Raw genomic sequence first — 26935 nt, forward strand, 5'->3', positions numbered from 1 at the left:
TCGAGTATTATATGTGGAATAGGAACATATGTGTGAAAGTAATAACAATCAGTCTATTTAAAATTATTTAAATGTTTAGTTTTAACGTGCATCAATTACTTAAAAATCATCCTATTGATGCATTTTATTATTATTATTATTATTATGACTATCATAATAACCTGCTAGGTAGTGTATAAAAGTATGATTGAGCCAAAATCATGAACAGTTGGGTAGGATTACGTATTATATTTCTCGGTAGAGAAAGTACATCCAAAATCTTGAAAATTCTCGATTTTTGTACACCAAAACAACGGTTTTTTAATGAAAGGATTTTTTTTTGAATGTCTTCAGGGACTCAATTATGAAACCAGTGAGTCCCTGATTAGTGATTATCAACCCTGATTATTGATGCACACAGTGCATCGATAATTAGGGTTAACAATCACTAGGATACAGTTTTGACTAGGATACAGTTTTGACAGTTGAATCGTATTTTCCTCCAAACACGAGGTAAGATTCTTTTTTAATGTAGCTAAAACTTCGAATATTTTTTCTCCAGGGACCTTTCAAATATTACATAAGCGCAGATCCGATCAAATATTACGTAAGCACCGATCTGGTATTTGTGATTTATTTATTTTTGCTGCCGAAGGAGAAGAAGAGGTATGAGAAATGTTTACGTGAAACTTTAGAAATCAGCATATTTCCAATTTTTTTTAATCCCTTTCCTCTCTCTTCCGTTGAAATCATGGGGTGAGCTTTCATCCCCTACTTCTCGTGCCAGTGATATTTCCGGACGAGAACGTTTAAAAGTAATAAACGCTCTGGTTTAGACATATCTTAGGAAAAAAAAGAAGTTTAATAAATTTTAATATATCCGTCTCTAGTTCCCGGAATTTTTTTTATTTCTAATTTTACACACTAGATGGCTACACCACAATATTTTTAATGTAACTGGAGATAGTTTATTTGAAACTAGATGTCAGCATTATCCAAATTTATTTATTTGTGAAATGTATTTCGTACTCTCAGCTCAGATACTTATGCTCTTTTTGTAAATACACGTAATTAGTATTCTATGATAAAATATGTTTTAATATTGTGTACATTAAGGGGTTAGAGGTACATGAACATATGAGTGCATTTGGATTTTTTTTTATTTCAAGCTGAAAAACAAATTCCAAAAATAAAAGATAGATTGTTCATACACATTTTTGTATGTCATTTTTTTAAAATAAAAATATTGGCCCTTTTATGACATTTTTCTTGAAAATAATAAGGTCGTTAAGGGTTTAAAAAGAAAATTAAAATTGAAACAAAAATTTACAAGCTAAAAGATCATATTTGGAATAAAGAGTGACGAAAAATATTGAAGGGATTTCAAGGGGTTTTAGAAATCAAGAGTTTTGAGCACAAATCTTCATGAGGAATATTTTACTCACAGTTTTATAAAAATAATTAAAATGTATACATTGTTGTATGCAAAGTTACATCGTTTATTTTCGTTTTATAATTTTTTTTAACGATTACTGCAGTAAAATCCTAAGTCCCAACCTGCTGATCTTCTAAGTCAGTCATGGGATGGGGTTTGTGATTTGTTTATTTTTGCCTCAAAATGGGAATGAGTCTCCAAAGTTGCCAAGAATGTGCTTACGAATTATTTGAACGTCCACCATTTTTTTCACATTTCCTTCCAATTTTAAAGCATGTAAGAAACATATAAAAAAAAGCTAAAAAAATTAACTGGAGGAAGTTTAAAATAGATGCATTAGTACTTTAACTTTTGCTAATAAATTTAGCAGAGAAACTATACATAAGAAACTTTTTTATGATTTAAAAATAGATAAAATAAAAGTAAATAAATTAAAAATCATGTATGAGAAGGACCGGAAAGTAATGCCGTTTCGGTGCAATTGATATTTGCTGTCAAGATTTTATTTTTAATCAATACTGCATTCATCCTCGTTAGCAACAACATTTCAATTCCGGATGAATCGAAATGGATGTAAAGAAATGAATGGGTTTTTAAGACTAACGAATATTTAATGCGCCGACACGACATTACTTTCCGTTCCCCGTAATACTAACAATTATAAATCGTGATTTATACAAATACTATTATCTCTGTAAGAAACAACTAAAAGCAAGAGATAAAAAACATTGAATTAAAGACAGATTTGGACAGGACTAAACAAATGTGTAAACTTCTTTAAAAAAAGTTCTAAAGTACCGAAATACTTGTATTACGAATATTATTGCACAGGACGTTCTCCAGCCATCAATATCAGGTGAGCTGTGTTGAGCACAATGCCTTGACCCCCTGATGAGCAGTTAAAAGTGCATTTGACCATCTTGTTCTAAACATTATTGAGGTGGGCGAGGGAATGAGTCTTTAGTAGCTGATGAAAAAAGGTTCTTCTCGGAATCCGTCGTCCTCCCCCCTTTCTTCAGCATATCGTGACCTGTAACCCAACTTGAGGATAATGTAGAATGAGATAAAGAGAGGTGGAAGCATGCCGACGATGAAACCCGTAACGTTGAATCGACGTCTCTCCGTCGTCGAAGTTACTGAGATTTCATCAGCGAATACTGAAACAAAAGCATAGTTATTAAAAAGGACAATGATTAATAAAATTGTTTTACTATACATAATTGAAACAGAGTATAATCTAAACCTCGTTATTTTCTATTAGGGGGTTAGAACCGCGATGGCTCAGGAGATAGAGTGTTCACCTTTCAATGAGGTGAACCGGGTTCGAATCCCAGTCGATACGAATTTCGCATTCGGCTTGCACCGACCACAGTACTGACGTGAAATATCCTCAGTGGTAGACGCACCATAGGTTAGGGCAGTGTTTCCCAAAGAGTGGTACGCGTACCTCCAGGGGTACGGGAACAGTTTAGCGGGGGTACGCTTTCTAATGCAAAATACCTTGCAGCAAACGAAACTTTCAAAAAGTTTTACTTAAAAACAACGCCTCCACACGGTTTTTTATAGGCAGACCACTGTAAAGGATATCCACTTTTGGAACGAGTCACTTAATATAAAATCTAGTTAAAATAAGAAAGTGGTATTAAATATATGACTAAAAATTTTTTTTATTTATGAATATTATTGGCTTGCCTTATTCACTTGTCAACCACTACAGATTCATTTCTGAAATATATATGATGAATTTCTCTAAATTACTTTTATAAAAGGTTTTGGGTTCATGCGCACAACTGGTTCCCTTTTCAAATAGTCTGCGCGGACTACTTATCAAAGACCGCGTGGTGGCTTTTTGATGCGGGAGGTGATGTCTGAGTGCAAAGGGCTAATTACCCTTCTTATTAAAACGTTTAATGCCACGCTAATTTTACATGGCTTGTTCTTTTGTCCAAATGGTAAACTACAAACTAAATTTGCAAATGTTAGACAGATTTTACTAGTTTTTAAATAGGTTTGGCATAACATATCAGAAAAAGTGGTAAATTATATAAGCTTATGAATTGTTTAGAAATAGTGGTGGATAAAAATATACTAAACCAAGAATCACAATTAATAAACAACCACTAGAAAATATTTATTCGCTGTCCGGAGCAAGTTGGTATCTCTGTGTATATAAATAAAACTATTTTTGTCTGTTCTATATTGCATTAATTTCTTCAAACAACTTTAGTAACGATAATAATATAAAAAATTAAAAATTTACTCGAATTATGTGTTTCTAATAATCTTGGCTTCGCCGGTCACCGGTGACTCCTGTGGCATTCAACGTGTTAAAAACTATTTCCCATTCCTTAATATAAGATTCTTTGGAGATGTTGTATTTTAAAAATTAGTTCACTCAAAAATCCTTGAAAATTATTAAATTAAGAATAAAGGTCTCGATAATTTTCACGACCGGTAGACATCCTGTCTATCTTCCGTTTCTCCTTGTTATTTCAATGGAAGAAAATCGACGCACGATTTTTAGCAAAAAAAATATCAAAGTATAATATTTTACTGAGGTGCATTTGGATGTAAAGAAAATTTGATTAAATGAGAACCTAATACATTTCCCAGATAATATATTTTATTGATTTCTGGAAATAAGATAAAATTATCTACTTTATGTATAAACCTTTTGTCCATGCTTCTTTTTCTCAAAACATCATAAAAATCTCGATTGACGCGTTTTAGTCATTCTAAAATTACAATTTCTTTCGATCAATTATTTTATAACTGAATATAATCACGCCAGAAAACATAAGTAAAAACCATAAGTGAATGATTATTCATTATTATTTTCCTAAAAGTTTTGCTCCTAACTCAAATTTATTACTCAATACCAGCAGCAGCTTCGGTGTGCTTGCTGTCGCTGATTTTTTGGATCTGACCTGATTCATGAGATTCGCATTAATCGATTAGAAATCGAATACTTGATTGTCTTGTAAAGTTAATTGAATTCTGATTAAGATTTGGAAACATTTTATATAAAATCAAATCGAAAGAAAAAAGTGGTAAAATTTTTAATCTTAAATCTACTTAATTGATAGAATAAATTTTTATTACATATTAATTCTTAAAATTTACATATTGATTCATCAAAACATTAAAAAAAGTCTCGAATTTAAGACAATAGTGTCATTTGTCGAGAAGTAAGGAAAATAATGCATTCATACCAGAATAAAGCATCGTGACAGATGATTGGCCGTGAGGATTGGACGCGACGCATGTGTAGTTCTCGTGAAACTGAGAATGGAATGATGATGAATTTGTGTCTCTGTAAGGATGGACCTGAGACTCTGTGATGCAGTCTACTGTCTCGGACGAAATGCTGTACCACGCTGCTGAGAGAGGAACATCGTCTTTGAACCATGTTATACTGGCCGGTGGGTTGGCTTCGCTGATACATTCTAGTCTTTCAGCGACAGTTGAATCTGATTGATTTGGCACTAAAATTACAGGTGGATCTAGAACAAAAAAAAGTTATACAAAAAAAGCTCGAAACATTAACTGGTAAATCAAATTCTGATTTCATTTTTTTTTCTGCCACAACTCTGCATGCTCAGGAGATTCACTTTCCAATGAAGTGAACCGGGTTCGAATCCCAGCGATAACTGGTTGATACGAATTCCGCACCCGAATCACACCTACCTCAGTGCTAACGTAAAATATAGTCACCGCTAGACGGATCATGGGTTAGAGTCCCCTTGCCGTCAGACTAACCGAGGAGGTTTTTGTGGTTTTTCTCTCCATGTATGGCAAATGCGAGTTAGGTAAATAAAAAAAGTCCTCCAAGAAGGCAAATTTCTCCCAATATTTGATCTAGCAGCTTCCTTATCTTCTAAATTGGGTTCAAAATTACAAGGCTACGGAGTTGAAATGTAGTAGTCATAAGCTCAAACAATTGGGTCGGCTGCTCAACGACGATTATAAAATAAAATTAAATATGAGGAATGGGAATCGGCGTGGCTCAGGGGATAGAGAGCTCGCTTCCCAATGAGGTAAACCGGGATCCGCATCCGGCTTGCACCGACCACAGTACTGACGAAAAATATACTCAGTGGTAAACGAATAATGGGTTAGAGTCTCTTTGCCGTCATGTGGGAGGTTTTTTGTTTCTTCTCTTCATGTTACGCAAATGTAGGTTAGTTCCATCAAAAAGTCCTCCACGAAGGAAACATTTCTCCCAATGCCTGATCCAGGAAAGCTATGTGAATCATATCAGCTATGTATATGTAAATCAGCTATGTCAGCAGTGTAAATGATATCAGCTATAGTATATGTATATGTAAATCAGCTATGTAGGTATAAATAAATCAGCTATGTAATCAATATAAATGATATCAGCAATTTATATATATTAAAACAGCTATGTCAGCAATGTAAATGATATCAGCTATGTAGCAGGTACACTACAACAGAAATATGTAAGTAAATTTTATTTGGTTTCCCTAATCAAGTTGTTAACAGAAACAAAGAATTGAAATGGATTGTTTTGAAGTAAGAAACCATGCTTTGTGCTTCAGAAAAGCAAATAAGTTATTAATTAAGCGAAAAAATAATAAATGAATTAATTTTCATTGGTTATTTTCAATCTTAAGAGCATGCTTAATGAAGGACTTAAATATCTAGGAAAACTGAACACTATATATATATAATATATATATATATATATATATATATATATATATATATATATATATATATATATATATATATATATATATATATATATATATATATATATATATATATATATATATATGTCAGTCGTAACCTTTTACAAAAGAAATAACGCAAAATTCTACAAAAACTAATTCACCATTTTATTATTCTTTTTTCATCCATTGTTCAAAAAAAAAAAAAAAAAAACAAAAAAAAAATGATCATATCTATAATATCAAGCTTTTAGCTCGCAACATCAGAAAATGCGTGTTATTACATCACGTGACCCTGACACCTTCCCCCCAGAGTCATATTAGATCCAAAGATCGAATATGGCAAATAATTTAAGGGTCACACTTTACACATAAACAAACTATGTTTCACATTCACCCAAATATTCACTGAATCTTAGGTTTAACTTAACACTAGGTATTTACTTTAATCACCTAATAATAATAATAGGAAAAAATGTTCAGAGTCTTATTTTAGTTTATATTTACAGTCTGGACAATGCATCTGCATTACTAAGTTTCGATCCTTTGATGTGACTTGCCTCAATATCATGGCGTTGAATGGCTAACGCCCATCTCTGCAACCTCGGGCTTTGGGGTGTCGCACTCGTCAGAAATACTAGGGGATTATGATCAGTTAATAAAATAATCTTAGCACCACAGAGTAAGGTTTCAAATCTCTGCAAAGCCCAAATAATAGCATAAGCTTCCCTTTCAATTGTAGACCATTTCTGTTGAGTTGAATTCAGCTTCTGGCTACCGAAAGCTATGGGACGAATATTTCCTTCTTCATCTAACTGACCTAAACAACATCCGACCGCATTTTGAGATGCATCCGTATGCAAGTAGTATGGTTTCTCTATGTCTGGGACTTGTAACTCTGCGATCTTACATAGCGACGTCTTCAATTCCTTGAATGCCTTCTCAGCTTCTTCGCTCCAAGGAATCTCATTAGGAACTTTCTTTTTAGTAAGCTCTGTTAGTGGAAGAGCAATCTTTGCGAAGTTTGGAATATACTGCCTGTAAAAGTTGCATAATCCCAAAGCACTTCTCAGTTGTTTTTTGGTTTTGGGTGCCTCTAATTTCTGTATTACTCTTATTCGTTCTTTGTCAGGAGCATGTTTACCTGAACCAATAATATGTCCTAAGTATTTAACCTTTTGTCTAGCAAATTCGCACTTTCTCAAGTTCACGGAGAAATTAAAATATTCCAATCTCTTAAAAACTTCTTCAAGATGAATCAAATGTTCCTCCCACGTATCAGAAAATACTGTTAAATCGTCGATATAAGCACAAGTGAAATCAGACATGGACTGAACCACTTTAGACATAGCTCTTTGGTAGGTTGCAGCAGCATTTCTTAATCCAAAGGGTAATACATTCCATTGGTACTGGCCTCGGTGAGTTCGGAATGCTGTGAGGTGTTTGCTGCCGTTCTCCATCGGTATAGCCCAATATCCCTTCAACATATCTAGCACAGTAATGAATTTCTTCTTTCCTACTAAGAAATTCAACTCCATCATATTTTGCATTGGATATGCATCCGGAACGGTAAGAGCATTCAAACTTCTGAAATCAATGCATAACCTGATTGTTCCGTCTTTCTTATGAACACATACTACCGGGTGTGCTATCTCACTTACCACCGGTTCAATCAGTCCTAACGCTAGCAATTCATTGATCTGTGCATCCACTTTCCCCTTTAAGTTTTCTGGTATCTTATACGTTTTTGGTTTCATCGTATCCTCCTCAGCTTTCAGCTTTATCGCATGTTTCCCAACTTTAGCTATCCTTATCTTCCCCGAAAACAACGTTTTGCGTCTATGTAAAAGATCTTTCAATTGATTTTGTTGCATTTTGGGTAAGTAATCCAAATTTAATCCTTTCAATGCTTCATAGCTTTCCACATCTGTAGGAAGAGTTGGTGTTTCGTATATTTCACCAAATTCATCATCAATATCATAGACAACTCCAACTGTTTGAATTCTCGCTTTGTATTCTCTCATTTTGTTAACATGCAATAATCTTAAATTTCCTTCAGGCATTTGCAAATAATACGAATTCGGTTTCACTCTTCTAATTACCTTTACTGGACCTATCCATCTGGCATATAATGAATTGGATGAATCATGCATTAGCACAAGTACTTGATCTCCTGGCGCAAATTCCCGGTATTTTTTCCTTCTATTGTAATATTTGGCATAATTACTTTGTTGCACATCACTTGTTAACCTTGCCTTTTCGGTTGCTATTTCTAATTTTCCTTTTAACTCTTTTAAATATTCCTCCGCTGATCCTTTCATATTCAAAGGTAAAAACATATCTCCGGCCCAAATTGACTTCAAGATAGATAACGGGCCTTTCGGTTCTCTCCCGTACATTAGCAGAAAAGGTGGTACTCCTGTAGTTGCATTTGGAACTTCTCGATAAGCCCATAGTACAAATGGTATATGTCGATGCCAATTTCTTCCTACTTCTCTAATAATGTGATGTAGCATATTTTTGAAAGTTTGGTTCCATCTTTCAATCAATCCGTTCCCTTCCGGATGGTATGGCGTTGAAAATCGCGGACAAGCTCCTAAAACCTTCAAAAACTCTTGCGTTAAACTTGCCGTAAAATTTGTCGCATTATCCACCACGATTACTTCTGGAATTCCTGTCCTACAGAATATTTCGAGCAGTGCTTCACATGTATTCCTTGCCGTTAACGATTTGAGCGGGACTGCTTCAGGCCATCTTGAATGTTGGTCCATCAAACAAAGGATATATTTATGTCCTTGTGCTGATACTGGATCTAGAGGACCAATTAGATCTACGTTCACCACTTGGAATGGAAGTTCAGGACGTGACACAGGTGTTATCGGAATTTTGTCTACTGAACGAACAACTCTTCTACCTTGGCACCCATGACATGAGCTACAATAAGCTTTAATTTCCTTGACCATCCCTGGCCAATAAAAGGAAAATTTAATTCTTTGAATTGTTTTACGAGCTCCTAGATGTGCTCCGAATACTGACTCGTGGGCAATTTCTAGTATTTTACCTTTTCTAATTTCGGGAATTACTAATTGTTGTATTCTATTCCCGTCCAACAGCTCTTCATGGCATAGTATATTATTTTGTATCACATACCCTCCTTTATTTTGCTTCCCCAATTTCCATGCTTCTTGGAGAGTATCGCAACTTTGTTGTTGTATCTTGAATCGTTCGGTTTCATTTCCATTCTTTTTATCACCGCATTCACCTACTGTTGGCTCCTGCTGCTCTTCTCCGTCACTTGCACTCATATATAACTGCTCCTTTCGGGAATCTGATCTTAGCTTCATAGCAGCAGTAAAACTGGGATTGTATACTCTTTTTTGTTCTAATAATGCCTCATAAGTTTCAGCATCCAACAAAATGTCAGCATTTAACCCATTGACGGCTGCTATCATCGTTTTAATTATAGGCGTAATATATCCTTCCGTTACCAAAGCGATTTCCACTTCTTTTAATTCAGCTTTTAGACTTTCGCCAAACGCAGGTTGTAGTATTATATGTCCTTTGTAATCCACTTCCTTACCCACTATATCGTTTTTAAATACACTTATTTGTGCACCAGAATCTACTACAGCTTCGTATTCATTTCCATTATATGAAATTCTAACTTTCTTAAGGGCAGCTATTTTTGGTTGAACGCCTTTACATTTTTTGTTTCCTATCATGACTTCACCGTTAAATCTTGCAGTGACTACTTTGCTTTCGATATTTCCATTTCTGAGTACCTTAACTTCGGATACTTGCCCTTCCGATACTTGAACCTCGGCCACTTTGCCTTCAATGTTTCTTCTCCTCTCTTTATTATCTCGACAAAATCGTGCCAAGTGTCCTACTCGTCCACAATTAAAACATGTGACTGGATTTTGGGAAGAACTCCGCTTATCAATTCTGCCATGGTTGTTATGCTCATGTTTATATCCTTCTCCAAATGTATGATATCTTCTACTAACCATGTTTGGTTTTTCCCGGTATAAGTTCCTATATGGTTGAGAAGCAATGAATTTAGTAGTTTGGTTATATTTCCTTGCATTCTCGTACTCATCTAACTTCTCAGCAAGTGTGTCAACTGAGCAAATTCTACTCCACTCATCAATAAAATGATTTTGTATGTCTCCAGGTACTCGTTCTTTTATCTGTTCGACAATGACAAGTTGTTTCAGGCTGTCGAAATCATTAATTTTTAGTCCCGAAACCCATTCGTTAAAATAGTTCGCCAATTCAAATCCAAAATCTCGCCAAGTGCTCTCAGCCGCTTTACAATGTCTCTTAAACTTTATTTTAAATGCTTCTGGGCTCAATTTAAACCTTTTCAATAACATACATTTTACATGTTTATAATCATTTGCTTTTTCTTCAGGCTCCCTTGCAATTAAATTCGCCATTTCTAGAGGCAATAATCCAACAAGATGCGTTACCCAATCTTCTTCTTTTATATGGACTCTTCGTGCTTGTCTTTCAAACAATATTAGATAAAAACTTATATCACCTTCTTTTGGATCAAAAGTACGCATTAATTTTTGCAATCCACCAGGTACATGTTCTCTTGTTTCTTCATTTCGAGAGCTGCTCGTCTCTCCTATAGTACCAGTATGTACCAATGAAGCTTCTATCTTCAACCTCTCCAATTCATATTCCTTTTCTTGCCGCTTTAATTCATCTTCCCTTTCCTGTTCTCGCCGCTTTAATTCACCTTCCCTTTCCTGTTCTCGCCTCTTTAATTCATCTTCCCTTTCCTGTTCTCGCCGCTTTAATTCGTCTTCCCTTTCCTGTTGCTTAATTTCATATTCTTGTCGCCTAATTTCATCTTCTTTTTGTTGGCGCTTTATTTCTTCTCTTCCACTAACTATTCTTTTTAATAATTCCTTCACAAACTCCTCTTCGTACTCCGTACTTGCCAATATAATCTTCTTTAATTCGGTAACTCTCATGTCTTCCGTTGCCGTTTCTCCTAACTCTTCCGCCAAACACTTCAAATCTACTTTTAAAGCTCTTCCTAAAAATGCCATTTTTCACCTACTACTTTCTAAACTGCACCTTCTTACAAAAAAAAATGCCACTTCCTAAACCAATTTCAAGACAATCTAAATAACTCACTATCTTCCATCAAACAACTTGAAATTCATAGAACAAACAACTACCAATCTTTTATTTCGAAATCCATTGGGGTTTCCCCGCACATTTGTCAGTCGTAACCTTTTACAAAAGAAATAACGCAAAATTCTACAAAAACTAATTCACCATTTTATTATTCTTTTTTCATCCATTGTTCAAAAAAAAAAACAAAAAACAAAAAAAAAATGATCATATCTATAATATCAAGCTTTTAGCTCGCAACATCAGAAAATGCGTGTTATTACATCACGTGACCCTGACAATATATATATATATATACAACGATATATAACGATAACTTTATATATATATAACGATTACTTTAGATAAAAAAAGTCTTCAATGCAGGATTTCTTAATTAATAATCTTAAATCATTAATAGTTAGTAAAGCAGAACAAAGCAATTAAGAAGCAGAGAAGACATTAGGCAAACGTGCTTTATCTTAATCTGTTTAATTTCTTTCCTGTGATGAGCTTTCACGTTTCTGGGCATAACTATTTCCATTTACGTCTACGTTAATTTCTTCTTTTTTGCGCTATTAAAAATTCCATGCTAATGAAACATTTTATTTATCTTTTTTATTCTTTATAATAATTTCCTGAAGTTTAAATTGCAAGCTCAGTCAGTTTTTTAAGTGCTTTTAAGATTTTTATCTCTTCAATTAAAATAAATTCATTTTTTTTCTGATGAATAATCTCTTTTCTGAATATTTTTATTACATGAAGTAATTGGAACTCTTTTAATATTTAAAAATATTTGACGGTTTTTAAATGGAGTAGTTTATAAAAAAAACTATTTATAGATTAAAATTTTAATTTAAAAGAATAAGGGAGAAAACTTAGCGAATATTACATTTAATGTATTTAATTTTAAGAAGTTCGGGGAGCGTTTTTGAAACTTTTTAATGAATGATTGTAATAGTTTGAATTTATTAGCACTGATTTATTACATAATGAGTATATTGAAAATTTTTCTTATCTATTGTGACACAATTAAAGAAGATTAAGAACTTCAAAAAAATTATTCTAACACAGTATATACGCTAATATTTCTATACATGATTTATCAAGTTGATATTTGATGATTTTGAAAGGAACTTTACGAGATGGGAAACTGCCAACTTTTTCTGTATCAGGTACAAATCGATTTTAAATTACATGAATCTGATAATTTTTGTAACAGATTAAATCTGATTAATTTTGTTCACAGGTACAAATATCCGTCAACAAATATTTCAAAATATTATCTTATTTTTGTGCTTTTTTTGGAACATTGTGTTTGACCGAATTGAAATTTATTAAATATTGTATTTGATAACTCCTAACTGCACATTATTTTCCTGCCTTCAATGTAGGTTAATTGCGATTGGGTACTAATCTGTTTTCACTTTATAGGGATAGAAAAACCACAAAAACCTCCACACGGTATTTTATAGGTAGTTTGATTAGACCACTGCGAAGGATTTTTATACTCTGAATGAGTAATTTTAAAAGAATATAGTTAAAATAAGAAAGTGGTAGCAAATATATGACTAACATTTTTTTTTATTTCCAAATATTATTGATTTGTATTATTTACTTGCCAACCACTACAGATTCAATTCTCAAATTTATATGATAAATTTCTCTCAAATACTTTAATTAAAAATTTTGGGTTCATGCGCACAACTGACTCACTTTTTAAGTAGTCTGTGCGGACTACTTATGGAAGACCGTGTGGAGGCTTTCTGATCTAAGAGGTGATGTGCAAGATTTCAATCTGCCATCACTGAGGATTCGAATCCGGTTCATCTCTTTGGAAGACAGACTCACTATCCCATCACGGCTCAATTATTTACTTTTAGTGATAGTTTACTTTTCTTAAAATATTTACTTTCAGTGAGAATAATTGGATCATTAATGTTAGTATATTAAGAAGATTGAGAAGGCGAAAGAAAGATTAAAAACACAAATATGTACCGACAATAATAATCCCGGATAAAGTATTTTTTATTAGTTAAGCACCGAAGAGCCATTACATTATGACCACTCTCCATCTATAATAATGGGCTCGACCAGGTTTTCATGGTTTCTCGCCCAGGAACAATGTTTTCACGGGACACATTAGGACCCATAATCCTTATAGAACAATCCCTGACGTCTGTAAGCTACTTGAACATAGTTGCAGACCAGGTTCACCCATTCACTGCAACAGTTTTTCCTGCGGGGGATGGTGTTTGCCAACAGGATAATGCATCATGTCATAAGGGCGAATCGTCGAGGAACATTCCAGTGACTTTTAAGTCATGTCTTGGCCCCCAAACTCCCCTCACCTTAATCCAATAGAGCATTTGTAGTCCTACTAAGGAAACCAAATTCGTGCCCCTCGCAATGTGAGGGAATTGCAGGACCAGTTGGTGAACGCTTGGTACCAGATACCTCAGACTACCTATCAGCACCTTGAGGAATCAATGCCACGGCGGTGCTAGCAGTTTTGAGGGCTAAAGGTGGTCCTGCATGTTATTAACAGGGTGGTCATAATGTAATGGCTCTTCGGTGTGTATATTATTATCTTTTCATTTAATTAATTAATAAATTAATGATTATTTAAAAATCAGTTAGATAGCAATGCATAAGGTGGACTCAGTAATTCTGGTATTCTCCCAGAGTGCAGAAAGCCCTATGAGCAATGGTCACGATTGCTGAGCTATCGGAACTTTGTTGAACCTTAGGTAAAATTAAAATTATGGCCATTGGGCAAGGAATATGAAGAGCATCTATATTCTTTGCCTTGGGAGGTCGATTTAGCTTGGATAACTGAAATATTTCAAGATAGAGTTGTTAAGATCATACTTGGAGTTAAACTGATCAGTGGATTTTAGGTTTTGATACCAATGGGAAAACTTAACTACAGAAAGTAGAGGTTTTAACAACAGAGAGTAACGTAAGCCAGCATATAGGAATAGTTAGGGCTAAAGTTTTATAAAATGGTTAAATATTATGAATAAACTTTTGATAATATTTTCTATAGATTTTATATTGATAGGTTGTCCATGATAATCACCCTGAGGTCGTAGTAGCTCAAAGGATTGAGCAATGGCTTCCCATTCAGATGACCCAGGTTCCTATCTCAGCGGAGGTTGGTTGATACGAATTCTGCTCCAGGTTCGCAGTCACCATAGAGTTGATGTAAAATATCCAACATCCTCAGTGGTTCATGGATCATAAGTTGGAATCCCTTAGCCAGTCGGGATAACAATGAGAGGTTTCCGCTGTTTTCCTTTCCATGAAACCCAAAAACGATTAAGTTCCATAAAAAAAATCCTCTACGAAGTCAAATCCCCCCCCCCAATTTTTAATCCAGTAGTTACTATGTCTTCTGTGTTAGGATAAAAATTACGAGGCTACGGAGTTGAACATTGAAAGTATTTAAATCAGAATCGGTTCAGTTATTCAACGCCGATCATAAAATAAGATATGATAACCACTCTGAATGTCTTACTGTTAGAATATATTTTTTAAAAATGAAGTCAGAATCTTTTTAAATAATAAGGGTGTAAATTAATATTTAAACGAATGCATTAATGTGTCAAATAACTAGTAAGAATGGTGTAAAAAGAACCAAAACCAGTTTGGTTGCCTCGAAATACATAAGGGTGTTTTTAATAATCGTCCTTTTCACTGTATTCTGTTTTCACCAGCAAAAAAATATATATTTGAGACATTAGTGTCCAGAGTTCCTCTGTTGTGAGTAGACAGATTTCAATGCGTTTCTTGTTCCCCCCCCCCCCGCTTAAATTATTTAAGAGGGGGAAATATTAAATTGAGCCCCCTAATCGATATCTTATACTATAATACGAGGAATGGTTGCCAAGTCGAAAATCGCCCCAGAATTAATAAACTCCGGTAAACTTGGGGGTCTGGGGTTTTTGGCCTCGAGGAATCGATTGGCGCCGGTTTTGAAGCGCTACGGTCGAGCAGTTCGGAGTTACAGATAGGATATTTTCAAACTTTATTAGTTCGCCATAATGGCTATAGATACTTTTCTCCACTCTTACAAAAGTATGCTAATGCGAACCTTACAATTGAAATATTAATTTTCGACAACTTAAACCAATAATAAACGAAGGAATTAATAATTTAATTGTAAGGTTCGCATTAGTTTACATTTATCAAAGTGGAGAAAAGTTTAACTTTTATGTTAAAATCACCGTCAACAAAGTCCGACATTTCAACATTCATCAGATTTCAAGCTACATTTTCAACATGCAGAACGCACCTCTACATGAAATTCTTCAAGGAGCCGGAATTTTGGAACAACAAGCGATCAACTCAATTCTACCCGCAAATGGACAACTAGAAGATACCGTCATTGTCAGAATGCTTCTCCATTACGCCGAACAAGCTTACCCGACCGTCAAAGTTGCCGTACTTCTCCCTGAATTTGTCGCACGCTTCTACGTTACAACAGCGGATGGCGCTTATGAAGGAATGGCTCTTCTCAACGATATCAGCGACCAGAACAAGGCTTCCATCTATCTATACGGCGTTCAACAAGGATTCGACGTGCTACTCATTCCCATTCACAAGAGAGCTCAAATGGATAGAAGCAAGCACTGGATGCTAGGAATTTACGAAGCAAGCTATGGAGAACGTCAACTATTAGTCTGCGATCCAGTCGACAACCCACTGCCCATCGATGCTGTTTTGAGAAAAATACTGCGACACGTTTTGAATACCGTTGTTACGAATGAAAAGCTGAAAGGATGCATCATGAAACCTCGCAACGCTTACAACCACCAAGATGACGCGTCTTCCTGCGGAGTTTACATCGTCTTTTATGCTCGACAATACCTCTCTCATCGACGCCTTTTCCTGGACAAGAATTTTCAAGAAGCGGATGAACGGAAGCAAATTTACGAATTCGTTGTGAACAGTGATCAATTGAACATGTCGGGACCATCTGAAGCCGCATCTTTCACATCTTCGACCAATATGCACGCTTTGAATATCCAAGACCCGATGATAACGCCGTTGCGCCCGACAAGAGCAGTCAAGCAGCGTAGCAAGGAACGAATCTCGGATATATTGATGGAACTTAATGCATCTCAACGAGAAAAATACCGCGATTATGAAAGACGCAGACGAAAAAACGAAACAATGAGGGGCCGCAACATTCGCCTAGAGGAACAACGTCGCCGTAATGAAAGACCCCGTAGAGCTGATAATACGAGGAACATTCATCAGATTTCAAGCTACATTTCAACATGCAGAACGCACCTCTACATGAAATTCTTCAAGGAGCCGGAATTTTGGAACAACAAGCGATCAACTCAATTCTACCCGCAAATGGACAACTAGAAGATACCGTCATTGTCAGAATGCTTCTCCATTACGCCGAACAAGCTCAAGAAGAACGCCATCATCATGCTTCTCCGAAACTTGGACGTCTCTGAAGGAATGTGCAACGGAACACGATTGATTGTCACCGAACTTTGCAACAACATCATCAAGGCTAAGATCATCACCGGTGAACACGCAGGCCGACAAGTACACCTTCCAAGGATCACGCTCGACTCCAGCAAATCACAGCTTGGCGCAACTATGCAACGGCACCAATTCCCAGTTACTCCAGCATTCGCCATTACGATACACAAGTCACAAGGCCAAACATTCGAATTCGTCGGCGTGCTTCTCCTCACGACGGTCTTCGTGCACGGAATGCTCTACGTCGCGTTTTCAAGAGTCAAGCGTCAAAGTGCGTTGAAGGTCCTGCTGCCTCTTGAGAATCCAACCCACACCCGAAACGTCGTATGGAAGGAAGTCCTGAACAGGAGAAACTCACCAGCCGCACCTGCCTCTCCGACAAGAAACTACCTGGACAACATGGAAGACTTCACAATCGATGATTAATGTTTATTATGTTTATGCTGTTATAGGTTTATAATATGTTTCTTATGTATGTATATATGTTTGGTTTTTCTAAATAAATTTGTCAAAAATATTGAACTTCAACACACTTCAATCTTTACACTGCTCACTTTGTACCATTTCTTTAATTGTATAATTTTTTGTTATCAATTACATTTTATTTCCTATGACTTTTCAAACTTTACCTTTGCATAGAATAGTTCCCTTTCCAAACTCTAACTTTGTTTAGATAGTTTACAATGGTGCACTTTAACCTGTTATCTTTTCGCCAATGGTTTCACAAATTTTCTTATGGCATGTATTGTTTTGATAAATCACAATTGAAAATTTAAATCTTCGAGTTAACTTCGATACCTGTTTTCTCCGAGCGGAGCTCGGTCACCCGCTGGTACTTTAAATATGTTATCGTGAACAGCCGAAATCAAGAGAATGTCGATTTTCGCCGGTGAATGTCAACAATTACATGGTCGCTTTGGTGAACGTCAGAAGTATTTGTTTTATCCGATTTGATATTAATTTATTCGTTGATATTATTTTATACTCGTAGATAGGATATTTTAATATCCGTTGAGGATGGATTAGGAGAAACATCAGTGTTTGTAGAACCGGTTAAATGCATACTGGCAGTGGCACTTGACCATCAAAAAACATTTTTGACAAGGATTAAAACTTTATGTTACACATAGAGCAACCTGTAAAAAATGTAAAGAAAAAAGATTTATGATTTCTTTCTGTTCTGTTTATTTTTTTATGAGTGGTACTTACATTGTACGGCAAGGGAGACCTGTCCTCGCAATTGCGGTCTTCCAAAGTAATCAGTAACTTCGCAGATGTAGATGCCGCTGTCACTACGTTGGACGTTTTTTATGTGGAAAACACGATCTCTTAGTGTCCAGCCATCTGGCAGGCGCTTCCACTTCACTCTGTCATTGCAGGACACGTTGACGACACACACTAGACTCAGAGAAGAGCCTATGCATGTAGAAAGTTCGTACTTTATGCATCCTATACAGCTGTTGGTTGACACTGAAACAGAAAAGCAATAATAATAAAAAAATGTTGATTTTCGCTAGAGTAAGTATAACTAGTGGGCTGCGCCCCCTGCTCGCTAACGCTGGCCAACCCCCGAAAATTGCTACGCAATCTTATATGGTTTGCTTCGCAAACCAAGCTCGTTTGCTCGCTACTAACTTAGGTACATTGCAAACGCACAAAATTCTAAGAATCCAAAACAATCATTCAAATCCATATGAAAACTTTTTTTTTAAAAAAAAATTACATCCTTTTAGTAAATACTGAGTCATTAAAATAAATTTGAATTTAAATAAATGACATGTAATTCGTTAAACCTATTAGAAATGTGCTATAGTATAATTCGTGATATAAATCAAAAATCATCAAATAAATTTCGTAATATATAAATTCGTGAAAAAAAGCGCTTTCGACAAAATACTAAAATATAGATCTATCGACAAAGACTACTCACTTCTGCCTAGCTTAATAGTATGAGATTGCCGCAGCTGATGCTCTCTGGTTATTTCAGCTTCCGTTTTTAAAAGCGCTATATGTTGAGCCACCTCAGCTAGATTTGGCATGTAACATTTTTAGCGGCAATCATGGGTCAATTTTCTAGCGTTGCCATTCGGGGAGTTGTAATGAGGCTTTTTTTGTCGCCGTGTAAGAGAAATAGTAACGGAAACAAAACAAAGCAAACGTTGCCACCGGCGGAAAAGAAATACAGCCAAAATTTGGGAGCCACGTAAAAGTATTATATATATTAGATTTATATAGATTTGAAATAAACTAAATTAATTGAAATAAATCATGTATTGTGCACCAAAAAAGTAAAAAAAAGTGGTACATTTTCTTTTTATTTCTCTTTGACCATGGAAATTAAAAAAGCTACAGTTCATGTGCTTTACACTTTTGGTTAAGCTATAATTTTGAATCATATATATCATCTTGTTGTAGAGAATTATCTAGGCCCGCAGTTGCCAAGAGAGCGCTCGCCCGTCACCTCCTTACATCAAGATGCCTCCACACAGTCTTTTATAAGTAGTCCGCGCAGACTGCTTAAAAAGTGAACCAGTTGTGCGCATGAACCCAAAACCCTTTATAAAAGTAATTGAGAGAAATTTATCTTATATATTTGAGAATTGAATCTGTAGTGGTTGACAAGTGAATAAGGCAAACCAGTAATATTCATAAATAAAATAATTTTTTTTTCATATATTTACTACCACTTTCTTATTTTAACTATATTCTGTATTAAATGACTCGTACAGTAAGTGGGTATCATTCACAGTGGTCTGATCGGACTACCTATGAAAAACCGTATGGAGGCTTTCAGTTATAGGAGGCGTTGGCTAATCATCCGGCTAGCTCCGACCACAGTGCTGACATAAAATATCCTCTGTGTTAGACGGGTCATTGCTTTAGCTAAATTTCTTTTTTTATTTACATTTTCCACTAGCATCCATAATTTTAAATAGAGAAGTCTAAAATTAAGAAGTGTAAATAGAGGGATCTTTAATGTCGCGTTCTTTCTGCTGTATTGAAGCACGTTTGATTCGTTAGTTACCCGAAAATGGATGTGCGCAATGTATTATATAATTAATAAGGTTGATATTTAATGATACAATTTTAATGATTTTAGAAAATTAACATTTACAAAAAAAGAAACACGATTTGCTCGCTTTGCACAGATTTTCACCCATGGATTTGCCTGAATTGGATTCGAACATGATAAAAATATAAATTAACAAAGAAGTTTTTAGTAAATTTATTAATGATTACATACAAATAACTCAATGATTTTAAATAGAACTTAATTACGTAAGTTAAGTATCCATTTTTTTAAATCAAATTTTGAAAAAGTTTGTAAATGTGTTTTTTTGGATAAATAAACAGTAGGGGAGAGTGGGGTCAATTGTAACATTTTTTACTTAACTATTTTTAACTAACAAAATTATACATATTATCATATTACCATACATATTATACATATTATCATATTACCATACATATTATACATATTATCATATTACCATACATATTATACATATTATCATATTACCATACATATTATACATATTATCATAGTTGTGATATATTTTTTTATTGATCAAAATAGTAGTGATATTTTAGGAGTAAAAATAATAATGAGCAGAGACCTAAAGGATTAAACTTTTAATTTTAAGGGGTTAAAAACTTTAATTTATGCTGTGAAAGGTGACAAATAAAATAATGCACATGCAACATAATATAAATGATATAGGAAACTATTGGTAGTTCTTAAAGAGTTAAGTAATGGTTTGTAAACATAAGATAATTTCAGCTGTTACAATCGTCCCTTTACTTATTGTTACAATCGTCCCCAAGACGCCATTTCAGCTTCATTTGTTAAAAACATGCTAGTTAATTAATTTTTTATTGAAATGTTAATTAAGGTGTCCACTTACATATTCGGTTAATAATTTTTATTTGTGTAAACAAAATTACTTTGTTACAATATAATATTCTAATACTAAAAAAAAATACTTACGTAGCGTGAAAATATCTTTTGTGATGTAACTCTTTCAAAAGTACTTAAAAACGGTTGCCAGTAGGGGTGTACATGTAGATTTATTAAACACACCTTGTGCGCCACCTAGGAACCAAATCTGGAACCTGACACTCGAAATTTTTGCTCTGTTACAATCGTACCCTGTTACAATTGACCCCACTCTCCCCTACTATATATTATTATAATTCTATTCATTTGATTAAAAATGGTAATGTTTTTAAAAATAACCTACTTCAAGCTTCAGTTGACAAACTAAATAGGTTCGTTAATTGAAACACTTTTCACAGCATAAAATTTCAGAATGACAATTAAAAAAGAAAGAATGTGTGTGAAACATACAAGTAGGATTTTCTGTAGGATCTGCGGTCATTCCGCAAGAAAGGGGGTGGCTGGAATTGTAGTGGCCGAAAGAACAGCACATGGAACGGTTTCTTGAGGAGGAATCGACACGATCCCTTACACGGTTCGGATGACACTTTACCTGTAAAAAATTCATTACACGGAATCAGTTTTACAGTACATGAACAAGATAAAATTAAACAAATTTTCCCCTCTTTCTTTATAAAAAAAATTTTTGTGTACCGAAAACTAGCTGAGGATTTAATGTGAATACTGGCTGTTCTCAGTTTTCACCGGCTACAGAAGCCTGATTGAATGAATCTCTCATTCCACACAAAAGAGGACACGAAAAAATTTAATTTTTTTAAAAATATCATTAAAATTTCTCATATTAACTTTAAAGTGTATACTAAATCGTATTTTACAAAAAAAGAGCGAAATTTTACTCATTATTTTAATTTATTAAGTGACGCCATGTCTGTGTAAAAAGATCTGCACTAAAAATCTTTACGCTTCCTGATCTCGTAAAGTTGAACAAATGTCTGAATTTATATATTGGGTGTACAAATTAGTTCGGTCAGTTTTTAAAAAATGGCTCAGCTGGTTTCGGTGGTTTCAGAGAGATTAAGCATCTGTCAATAATATTCAGTTTACATCACTTTGAGTTTCATACAAAAACCCTGTTTTTTACTTTGTTGAATATGTCAAATTTTTCGGTAAAGAAGCACCATTTGCGGGAGGTTTTATGCTTCTGCTTTAATTCGAAGAAAAGTGCAGCTGAAGCTCATCCAATGCTTGTAGAAGTTTATGTTGACAATGCTCCAACTGATAAATCATGTAGGGAATAGTTTCGACGTTTCAAGAATGCTTAATGGTGAATAAAGAATGGTAAATGGTGAATGATAAATGGTGAATAGTTTTGTATACTATGAGCTGCTACAAACTGGTGATTCCATTACGGGCGATTGGTATAGGCTACAATTGATTCATTTGAGCCGTGCCTTACGAGAAAAAAGGGCGGAATACGAGCAAAGACATGATAAAGTTACTCTTCTGCATAATAACGGTCGGACTGATGTCTCAAAAGTCGTAAAAAACTACTTGGAAAGGCTCAAGTGGGATATTTTACCACACCCGCTGTATTCACTGGACATCGCTCCTTCTGATTACTGGTTGTTCCGAAAGATGCAACATGATTTTGCAGGTCACCAGTTCACTTCTTTCGCAGAAATCGAAAATTGGCTCCTAACTTGGATCGCCTCAAAAGACGAGAAATTTTTTCGAGATAGAATTCGAAAATTACCTGAGAGGTGGGAAAAAGTAGTAGTAGCCTGCAATAGACAATACTTTGATTAATCTGTTCATTCATTTTGCTCTAAAATAAATGCATTTTTGACCACAAAAAAACGGACCGAACTAATTTGTACTCCCAATACATATATTCTGAGAGCTATTATGTAAGGTTTTTGCCTGCTGAGAATTGCGTTAACAAATCTAATTAATCTAATAGGTATCTAATTTTGCACTTGTCTCACCCGCAACAAAAAGTTACAGTTAAACGTCTCATACACATGGCGAGCTGAGGTGGCTCGGGGGATAGAGCGTTCGCTTTCCATGGCTGATCCACACGAATTCCACACCTGACTCGCACCGATCACAGTGCTGACGTAAAATATCTTCAGCGGTAGACGGATTATGGGATTGAGTTCCTTTGCAATTAGTCTAACCGTGGGAGGTCCTCGTGGTCTTCCTCTCCATGTAGGGCAGACGCGGGTTAGTTCCGTCAAAAAGTACTCCCCGAAGGTAAATTTTTTCCAATACTTTATCCTGAAATTCTCTTGACTTCTAGATTGGGTTCAACGCTACAAGGCTACGAAGTTGAACGTTAGTAGTGGTAAACCCGAAATTGGTCTGGCTGCTTAACGACAGTTATAAAATATAATAAGAGTTTCGGACGTGAAATATATTTGATGTCATATTCGCGATATCTTTTTAATTGAAAAAAGAAGAAATTTTCTATATTTTTTGGATTTCAACAATTCATAAGTTGTAACAGACGGGAAGTGTTTCAACTAAAAATTCATGGGGGGGGGGTATTGATCTACGGGAGTAAAAAATGATACGAAATTGTATAAAAAGATATGACAATCAAACATAAAAGTATACAAAACCATAGTTTTAGGATAATCTTACCCTAAAAGTTAAATTTAATTTTTGTTTCATTATTTAAATCCTATTTGTTTCATGCAGATTGTTTAAAAGAAGGGTTACTTTAAGGATAAGAGCACTTACAGTAATTGAGATATCATCTTCTGTACAATTTGTAGATCGGATTTGAGAATATTTCTGCTGTCTGGAATAATTTGAACGAGCTTCAATTCCTTCTGAAACGAAACAAGATAAATCAATTAAAGATTAAAAAGTAGAAAATCTTACTAAAATACACATATTAACTTTATATATATATATATATATATATATATATATATATATATATATATATATATATATATATATATATATATATATATATATATATATATATATATATATATATATATATATATATATATATATATATATATATATATATATATATATATATATATATATGTAATATAATATATATAATAATAATAATTTTGATAGTTCGGAAAATAAAATTTCAAGTAAACATCTACTAGATTAAAGAAATTTTTGCCTGGAACGAAAAAATTGATAGCTATTCATATCAAATAGAAGCATATTAATATTTCAAACTTTCATCTTATGAAATTGTATAATTATATAATTTTTTTATATCATAAAATTATATAAATAAAATGTTGTTATAAAATGTGAATCAGATTAGTTTTTTTTATTATAAAATTACCAGTTATTAATCTCTGAAATGTGATACGTAAAATATTAAACTTCAATTACATCAATGTTTTTTTCCCTTCAGTATATTTCTTTTCTTTGATTTTTAAATACATCAACTTGCTTTAATAAATCAGTTCCTTTCTCGGTACGATGGTTATTATATGCACAATAATATCAAACATTACTTTTTTTCTCCATTCACTGAGATGTTTCTCAATGTTTATTTTGTTAAATATTACATGACACATCGTAACACCCTGCTGTAAAGAATGTCACCTTTTTTCTCCTCTTCGCTTTTGTGACACATTTTGCGTGTTTGTGACACCTGCCACCCAATCAGATCGATTAGGAAGAACAAATATTGCGACAAAAAAAGTTACACCCACGCAGTACAAAGTATTTGGGACAGGCGGAAAAGTTTCTTTTTTCTTTGACACAGATACCAAAAATATTAGGCTGAAATCTACAGTTTAGAATGCTTACTTTTATTTAATTTATTTTTGCCTCAAACCATATTTACTTCAGGCCTACGTTAAGAAACATAAAGTTTTTATTAACAGGTTAAAAGCCATGGGGGTCACCGATGTCCGGCGCAGCCAAGATTATTAGAAACACATAATTCGAGTAAATTTTTAATTTTTTTAATATTATTATCGTTACTAAATTGGTTTGAAGAAATTAATGCAATATAAAACACACAAAAATAGTTTTATTTATATACACAGAGATGCCAACTTCATACCTGCCAACTTTTAATCCCTTCCATTAGAATTTTTCCCAGTGGTAGTAAAATAGAAAAAAAATTTCAATTGCAAACAAAAAAAGCTGACAGCCATGATAGTAATGCATATTTTTTATATATGCTTAATTTTTTTAAGAATAGTGGTGGTCAAAATCGTTTAAAAATTAAGTTTAAAGAAGAAAAATATAGTATATATTTACTACCACTTAAAATATCAAAATAAAATTTTACGCCAAATGCGAAAAAGTTGGCAGGTATGCAACTTGTTCCGGACAGCGAATAAATATTTTCAAGTGGTAGTTTATTAATTGTGATTCTTGGTGTTATAAATTCAATTTAGTAGATTTTTATCCACCACTTTTTCTAAGTAATTTGTAGATTTATATAATTCGATACTTTTTTTTGAAAAATCGTGATAAACCTTTTAAATAAACTAACAAAATCTGTCTAATATTTGCAAATTTAGTTTGTAGTTATTTATTGTTGTGGCCAGACGGGCAAACCCTGTAAAATTAGCGTGGCATGTTAAAGAAAATTTATCTTATTAACTCATAACTGTTCCACTTAGGTGCCTGGGTCAAGTCTCTACACGGTTTCTCATAGGTAATCTGATCAGATTACTATGAAGGTAAACCAGTTTAAGAAAGAGCCATGAAATACAAAATCCTGTAAAAATAAGAAAGTCGTAGCGGATATATATCTATAAGTTTGCTTAATTTATGAACATGATTGGTTTGTTTTAATGACCTGTAAAAAACTTCAAATTCAATTCTCAAATATATATAACAAATTTCTCTCAATTACTTTTAAAGTAGATTTTGGGTTCATGCGCAGCACTGGTTCATTTTTTAAATAGTCTGCGCAGACTACTTATAAAAATCCGTGTGGAAACTTTCTGATGTTGAAGGTGAGAGTCAAGTATGGCCTTTACTTGTTCATCCATAAAATATGCCATATTTATCCATTATAACGTAAAACTCAGTGAAGTAGATAAATTACACAGGAGACTAAAAATATAAAAAGTGGTGATTGATAATAATCAAAAAGGTGAATTGAAAAATCTTGGAGCATAATTATAAAATTTGTTTAGACAAAGATAATTTCTTGCAAAAAATAACTTTTAGTAGCTAATTTTTATTTTATTTAGCAGTAGTCGAAAAAATTTTGCACTGCAAAGCATACAATTTTTGCATCATTTTAAGGAATGTAATGTTACAGGACAAAATGCAACATTTGAGGAAAATGGGCAGAATTGTTCCTGATATATAAAATTTATATGACTTTTTTAAAATTTGATTTCTTAGGAATTATTCGATCGATTTCGCCCAGATTCATTTCTTCACGCACCGTACATTATACTTGATATCTGCAAGCATACTAACTTCCATTATCAGTTAAAATGATTTTAAAAAAAACTGGAAATTCTGAGATTATAATTTTTAATACATAAAAAGAACTTTTGAATGTAATTATAGTTATGTATTGGATAAAATATGCATTAAGAAAAAAAGGAACTAATATAGGTGTAGCTTTATTTGAATGAGATATTTTTAAAACCTGACATATTTAATGCAATTAAAATAGAATTACATTGCCATAAAAATTACCGAGAGAGAATTTTGAGGAAAGCGCTTGCTATCATATTTCAAATTACTAATTGGCTAAATTTTACAACTTCAGAAGAAAGCAGATGGCTTAGTTTAACGAACTCCCATTCGCGAAGAATTTAAGACATCCTAATTAAGTTACTTTAGAAAGAGAGTAATATATTTTTATTTTTGAGACAAATTTTCAAGCTTTTATAGTCGCTGGGAAAAGTTTGATTAACGCGCTGTTAAATAATATTTAAAGTGGCAAAATATATTTTTTAAAAAAAGGTTGCACTTTGCGACTTTATCTTTCCTATATAATAATATTTTAATTACTTATTTGTCGTGGTAAAAAAATAGATCTTTTTCAATATTAAGTGTTAGATTAACGAACTCCTGTTAGATTAATTAGTTATTACTGATTAACTGTTAGATTAATTAGTGTACACATAAAATTATAAACATTCAGGGTTTCCGCTGTCCTTGAACAAGCTTAGTAGTAATAGTAAATGCAATTACATAGCTGCCAACTCTTCCGGTTTTCCCGGAAGATTTTGTTTTCATATTTAAAGCAGAGATGCCAACTTGCTCCGGCCAGCAAATATATATTTTAAAGTGGTAGTTTATCAATTGTGATTCTTGGTTTAATAA

The 26935-nt window shown here is 33.8% G+C and overlaps 1 protein-coding gene across 1 annotated transcript in view; it reads right to left on the reverse strand.

Annotated features, from left to right (window-relative positions):
- Positions 1 to 878: 878 nt before the first annotated feature.
- LOC107453171 (neurotrimin-like) overlaps positions 879 to 26935 on the reverse strand; it is a 171647-nt gene continuing 145590 nt past the window's right edge. Inside the window, exons 2-6 of the mRNA XM_071185474.2 lie at positions 23384 to 23475; positions 21092 to 21233; positions 17953 to 18213; positions 4627 to 4917; positions 879 to 2571 (exon numbers count right to left, since the gene is read on the reverse strand). Of these exons, the coding sequence (XP_071041575.2) occupies positions 2375 to 2571; positions 4627 to 4917; positions 17953 to 18213; positions 21092 to 21233; positions 23384 to 23475 (983 nt within the window). The 3' untranslated portion in view covers positions 879 to 2374. The remainder of the gene's footprint in view (positions 2572 to 4626; positions 4918 to 17952; positions 18214 to 21091; positions 21234 to 23383; positions 23476 to 26935) is intronic.

This window comes from Parasteatoda tepidariorum, chromosome 5 (genome assembly GCF_982258835.1).
Source record: "Parasteatoda tepidariorum strain Cologne lab strain chromosome 5, Ptep-v5.0, whole genome shotgun sequence".
Taxonomy (NCBI): domain Eukaryota; kingdom Metazoa; phylum Arthropoda; class Arachnida; order Araneae; family Theridiidae; genus Parasteatoda; species Parasteatoda tepidariorum.